The 6,299-nt window shown below is 54.5% G+C and overlaps 1 protein-coding gene across 1 annotated transcript in view; it reads left to right on the forward strand.

The window, feature by feature from the left end:
- The window catches only part of MAP2K3 (mitogen-activated protein kinase kinase 3), a 30,239-nt gene extending 24,227 nt beyond the window's left edge, over positions 1–6,012 (forward strand). The window contains exons 10-12 of the mRNA XM_036101861.2: positions 2,678–2,817; positions 4,291–4,336; positions 4,914–6,012. Of these exons, the coding sequence (XP_035957754.1) occupies positions 2,678–2,817; positions 4,291–4,336; positions 4,914–4,997 (270 nt within the window). The 3' untranslated portion in view covers positions 4,998–6,012. The remainder of the gene's footprint in view (positions 1–2,677; positions 2,818–4,290; positions 4,337–4,913) is intronic.
- The last annotated feature ends 287 nt before the right edge of the window (positions 6,013–6,299 follow it).

Here is a 6,299-nt window from a genome sequence, read left to right on the forward strand (position 1 = left end):
GTTAGAGACCCTACTCGTGACCACTTGACACATAACACAGCCTGCTCCCCTCCCTCCATCCCTTCCTCCCATCCATCTGTCTGTCTCTCATGACTGGGGACGCACCACATCCCACTGACGTTCTCATGTCCCCGCTGGAACTTGGGCAAGCCCCTGCTAAGTGCATATTTGAGTTAGCAGGTGCTCCAGAACTTGGTGACAGAAACCGACGGTAGTTCAGTATTTCTCACGGTTCTGCAATCTGGGTTGGACTAGCTGGGCAGTTGTGCCATGCCCCCTGGCTCTGGCTGGGGTCAGGGCTGGGCTGGAAGGTCCAGGAGGGCTTTGCAAACGTGGGGCCTCCACGTGACTTCCTCCCGGCCAGCTGCTTGCTGGGTTCGAGGGTGGTTGCCGTCTGCGGTGGCCGGCTTCTGCGCGAGAGGGGCTCTGAGCTGCCCGTCCCAGGACTGGCACCTTGTGCTTCTGCCTCGTTCTGTTCTCAGAGCATCGCAGGGCAGGCCAAGGTCAAGGGGAAATAGAGTCCGTGTCTGGATGGGGGACTAGCGTGCCGGCATCGGAGAAGCTGCGCCCGCAGCCTAGGAAGGCTGCCCCAGTACAGGTTAGGTTTTTCCCCCAGAAGTTACGAAAGTCATAGAAACGCCCATCTAAAAACAGAGGAAAAGTAAAAGGAAGACAAAAGTCATCAAAGACACGTAGCCCCTTCTGCCTACCGTCCACTGCCAACATTGTCCATTTCCTTCTAGATGTTGTCTGTGGCTTTTATTTTGCTTTTTTCACTTAGCACCACATCACTCGTATTTCTCTGGATTGTTAGAAACCCCTGTAGGCATCTCTTCAAGAGACTCCACACCATCTGCTACCATCTCCCCAGCCAGTCCCTCATGTGGCACGGCTCACTTGTTTCTGGGTTTCTCTTTCCTTTCGAAGTCCCTGGCCGGCCCTGGGGGAGGGACCGGTGAAGCCTTGGGTGCCGGGCCTGCCACTGCAGGGGGTTCTCTCCAGGCCTCCGAGCCCAGCCCGGGGAGCCGTCTGCGGGCAAGTGAGCACAGCCACGGGACATACGTGATGAGATAGGGAAGGCTCTTGGCCCTGACGGGTGTCAATCAGGTGCTGATCATGTGAACACCTGCATGGGCTGTCACGGAGCATGGCCCTCAAGGTCATGGCCGAGACTCAGCTGCCCTGCTGCAGGCCGGTCCGTGGTGCTGAGTGTTGGCACTGCTTCTTAATAGTCTCTGGTGCAAATCCCACCACACCGTGCATTTTGTGCCCAGAGGCTGTTTTGTTTTGTTTTGCATATTTTGAGCTCTTTAGACAAAATTACCAGGAAAAAAGGATTACAAGGTCAAGAGTCTGGACAGTTTTCTGTTTTCCTAATGGTAACTCTGGCAGCCACTGGGTCCTTCCGTGGAAACCCACACAGGACCTTCACTTCTGCTACTTGGAATCGGTACGTTCTAGGAAAAAGCACCCTGAATCTGGCCTGCGGAAGTACACACCGGATCACAGCCCTGCCCGCTGCAGTTCGCACACCCTCCTTCTGTGGGGTGTGTTTATGTCTTGGCTGGAAAGGGGCCTGCAGCCTAATGGGAAGGCTCTTTCTGAGCACAATAATTAGTGAGCTCTTCAGGCGCCAGGTGCCAGCACGAAGCATTTGTTTGAGCTGAGGTCTCTTGTGTTCATTATGGTGATTATGGCCTGTCAGTGAGAAGTCTCTGTGCTATTCCAGGCGGGGCCTGGGCTGACCTGATTTTTTTTTTAACTTGGCAGTCAAAATCAGAGCCCAGAGTTTGTGGCAGGATAGCCGGTCTTTTCCACAAATGACTTCCCGCCAACTGTAGGCGAGGCATGTAGCTGGGGGCCTGGCGTGGCTGCAGAGGCCAGGTGGCCTCGATGTCACCTGCAGGGAGCTCCAGGTTCAGCAGGATTGACAAGGTCTCGGTGGCCGTGTGTCCAGGGCAGACGCAGGGAGGGGGAAGTCTTCCCGGAGGAGGAGGCCTCGCAGGTGGGTCCTGCAGGAGACTGCTGGATGCAAGGGGCGGGGGGCGGGGGGTAGGGGAAGGAGCCCTGCAAACTTCAGTTCCTGACGGGCCCCGGGGGGCTGTGGCCAAAGCGAAGGAGCTGACCAGCGCAGGCCTCACTGTCTACAGCTTTGGGGAGAGACAGGCCTGTGCGGATAATTTCCCTTCCCATTTGCCTGCTCTGTCATAACAACCGCCCAAATACACGGCAGCAGATACTGAAGACCCCATGGAGACGGTAGGGAGGGGGAGGCCTGTGGCGAGGGGGGGCCTGCCCCACGTGCCTTTGCCGACTGCTGCCTGGGCGAAGGTGTCCCAGGCTTGTCAGCTCCTCTGATTTTTCCAGATTAGCTGGAACATGGGTTTTCATGTAAAGCCTTCTGAATTTAGGTTGTTTCAAAGCCCGATGATACTCCCACCGTCACAACCCCGGGCTGGATTTGCTTCGGGAGCCATAGTCTATGCCGGCTGGGTCAGAGGAACTGACTATTGCTGTTCCCCCAGCTCTGATCTTTGTTCTGATGTCATGTGTCTGCCCCTCAACCTGCCTGTGGCCCAGCTTTGGGCGACAGGCCAGGCCAGGCGGGTTCCCCACCTGCCCTGCCTCCCGGGGCCGGGTGTGCGCGCGTCTGACCCCCGCTGCTGCCTCGCTGCAGATCGAGATGGCCATCCTCCGCTTTCCGTACGAATCCTGGGGGACTCCGTTCCAGCAGCTGAAGCAGGTGGTGGAAGAGCCATCTCCCCAGCTCCCAGCTGACCGTTTCTCTCCTGAGTTTGTGGACTTCACTGCGCAGTGGTGAGTCGGCAGCCCCCCCGAGCCCCAGGCGGCCCCCCTCCCTGCCCCGGCCCGATTCCAGCTCCGCCCTGTGCCCGGTCCCCTTCTCCTTTAGCAAATAAACACCCAAACGACATAGCATCAAAATACGCAGGGCAGAAATAGAGCACAAGGAAAATCTGGCAAACGATGGTCCTTGGGGAGATTTTGATAACAGTCCTTCTAGAACCAGACAGACCAGGTAGCCCGGAAAAGAAAACAAAACGCAGATGGAGGACCTGAATAGCATAAACAGAGTTGCTTTAGTGATGTTTAGAACTTTGTACCAAGTTAAAGAATGCCCATGGGAGTTTTCTTAAAAAAAAAAAAAAAAAGATATATATATATATATATATATATATATATATATATATATATATGTATGTATGTTCGAGATTACAAAGGAAATAGGTAGAAAGGAAGAAGGCAGAGGCATCCAGGTCAGGTTTCCTGCCCACAATTAATCAAGAAGTGCGTAACCGCAGAGGGAAAAGATATGTGGAACCGCAAAGTAAATTCTACTGACCAACTCTTGTTTTTTTTTAAACATTTTTTTAAACTTATTTATTTATTTATTTTAATTTAAATTCAAGTAGCCAACATATAGTACATTATTAGTTTTTGATGTAGTGTTCAAGGATTCATCCATTGCGTATAACACCCAATGCTCATCAGATCACGTGCCCTCCTTAATGCCCATCAAGTCACCCTATCCCCCCACCCCCCTCCCTTTGGATTGTTTTTTTTTTTTAAAGATTTTATTTATTTTTTTGAGAGAGAAAGCCAGAAATAGTGGCAGAGAGCATGAGTGGGGAGGAGAGGGAGAAGCAGGCTCCCCGCTGAGCAGGGAGCCTGACATGGGGCCCGATCCCAGGACCCTGGAATCATGACCTGAGCTGAAACCAAGAGTCGGACACTTAATGTGCCACCCACGAGCCCCCCAACTCTTGGATTTTGAAAGGGATTTGAAAAATAAAATCACAAGGTATTCAGAAGTGAGAGACAGAACATATCGACCTTTCTATGGATTGTGGGCAAAGAGATACTCGGGGGAAAATATGTATCCTCAGAGAGGTGCTCGGGGAGCTGTCTAAATCACTCTCCTATGAGAAAATAAGAAAGACTGAAAACAAATGAGCCTGGCAAGCAGAGTTGGTGGTCACCTTGACTCTTTACCCTGGGGCGTCCCCTGTCCCTGGACCCGTGATGAGGAGTTTCCCTCCTGATTAAGGACACTCTGTGTGCGGTTGTTAACTACTGCATTTCAGTATCATTTGGTATTGGGATCGTTGAGAATTCCCTAGATCACTCCAGAGACAAGAGAACAAATACCCCAAGAGGCAAAGCAACTTGGTCTAAGTCTTTGTAGAGTTAGAGGTGAGCCCACCCTGGCTTGGCTGGCCTGGAGACCTCCTTTATGCCAGCCTGGCTTCAGCCTGCCCTGCTCTCTTCTAGCTTGAGGAAGAACCCTGCGGAGCGCATGAGCTACTTGGAGCTGATGGTGAGTGTGGGGCATGAGCGGTGGATTGGCAGGGCTCGGGAGAGGGCCGCGTCCCTGTGCACAGAGCTGGGCAGCACCTTTGGCTTGCCTCTGTCCTAAATCATTCAGGTACTCACTTGTTGGCTCAGACATACCCCGGCTCCCTCCCCCCTCCTCCAGACCCAGGCCCAGGCAGTGCTCTGACAGATGGTGCAGGGGGGTGGGGATGGTGAGGGAGGGGAGTCATTTTGTCCGAAGCTATCAGGGAAGGCCTCACAGAGGAGGTGACATTTGAACTGGGCTTGGAAGGATGAAGAAGGACTTACGTGCTGATGGAGAGGACATTCCACTCGGCTGGAGGCCTGGTACCAGTGGGGAAGAATGAGTTCAGTGTGGCCGGAGGAGAGCTGCAGGAGGGTGGAGGAGAAAGCTGTCACGCTGTCTCTAACAAGGAGGGCTTCCTGAAGGGGGAGGTCATAGAAGGATGTGTAGGAGTTTGCCAGGCAGAGAGACAGGTGTCCTGGGCAGGAGGAGCACATGGGGGCTGGGGGTGCTCCGAACTCTTACCCAAGGTGACTGCCTTCTCTTGTCCCACCAGGAGCACCCATTCTTCACGTTGCACAAAACGAAGAAGACGGACATTGCGGCCTTTGTGAAGGAGATCCTTGGGGAGGACTCCTAGGGGGCGGGCCGTGGGCTCCTCACTGGCCCTCCAGCGCCCCACACCCCCTCTGCTGGGGCAGTGCTTGCCCACACCCATAAGCTGCTGCCACCGCAGCCTTGGGTGTTGGGGGAAGAATCAAGGGGGCTGCTCCTGACTGGCTTGCAGCAGGCCGTTGGTCCCAAGTGCCAAAGAACCAGACCAGCGGGGCCCTCAGCCAGGCCCGTGTGGGCCCCATCAGTGCCTCTGCCCGTGCTGCTCCAAGGACCCCAAGTCTCCAGCCCCTGAGATCCTGGACTTTGATGGGCCTGGATGGCCTCCACGGGACCCTGCTGCCCCTCGCAGAGAAGACAGCCAGTGCCTGAGTGCGGGAAACTGCCTGGGCCCAGCCCTGGATGCCACCCAAGTTGTATATTTTTTTTTTTTATCTCTTGACTGAATAGACTTTGCACACTTTGGCCTAGGGTGGCCACACTTCTGTCCTGGCATCCGTGTCGGGGGACACAGTCGGGGGGTGAGCCATGTGAATCCTCCTGAGCCCCCACGAGTAAGACGACGGAGCCGCCCGAGCCTTCCCCCAGCACTGGCAAAGAGGGCCTCTAAGGGCACCCCGTCCACTGCCTCGGGAGGGGGGGTGCTTTCACTTTTTTTTTTAATTTATCCTCTTGATTTTTTTTTTTTCTTTTGCTTTGTGGGTTTGGCTGGTTTTTTTCTTGCATGGTGTGGAGCCGATCACTTTTCTCCCACCCCCTAGAGACCAGCAGGTGGAGACCCCCGTATCTGCTCAGTCTGGGGTCTCAGGGGATGGGCCCAAGGTCTCTGCTCAGAGAGGTGCTAGGGGAGCTGTCTCACTCACTCTCCTTGGGGACCGGCTCAACAGGGGCTGTGGATTTGCTTTTGGTGTTGTTTAAAAAAAAAGAAAAAGAAAATATATTTTTTTGAAGAAAGGACTGCCCAGGGTCTTATCCCTGTTGGGTTGGGGCAGTTACCTGATTGTTGTTTTAATTTAAAAAAAAATAAGAAAAAGTGGAACAAAGACTGTGTGAGACTGTGTGTGGAAGCGGCGAGCCCCACTCCTTGGTGAAGATCTGTGGTCCGTAGGAGGCGCTCTTGCCCCCGAGCCAGGGCAGCATGATCGGGGGTTGGGGGGGCTGCTGAACCCCTCAGGCCCTGCCCTGGACAGACCCTTCCACATGGGAGGACACTGCAGGTCCCAGCTGAGGCTCCAGGCCCGGTGCTGGACCCGGGCCCAGCGCACTGGGGGAACTGCCTGTCCCAGGGCTGGGGAAGGTTGCATTGCCAGGTACACAGAGGGGTGAGCAC

The sequence above is a fragment of the Halichoerus grypus genome, chromosome 2 (assembly GCF_964656455.1).
Source record: "Halichoerus grypus chromosome 2, mHalGry1.hap1.1, whole genome shotgun sequence".
NCBI lineage: Eukaryota > Metazoa > Chordata > Mammalia > Carnivora > Phocidae > Halichoerus > Halichoerus grypus.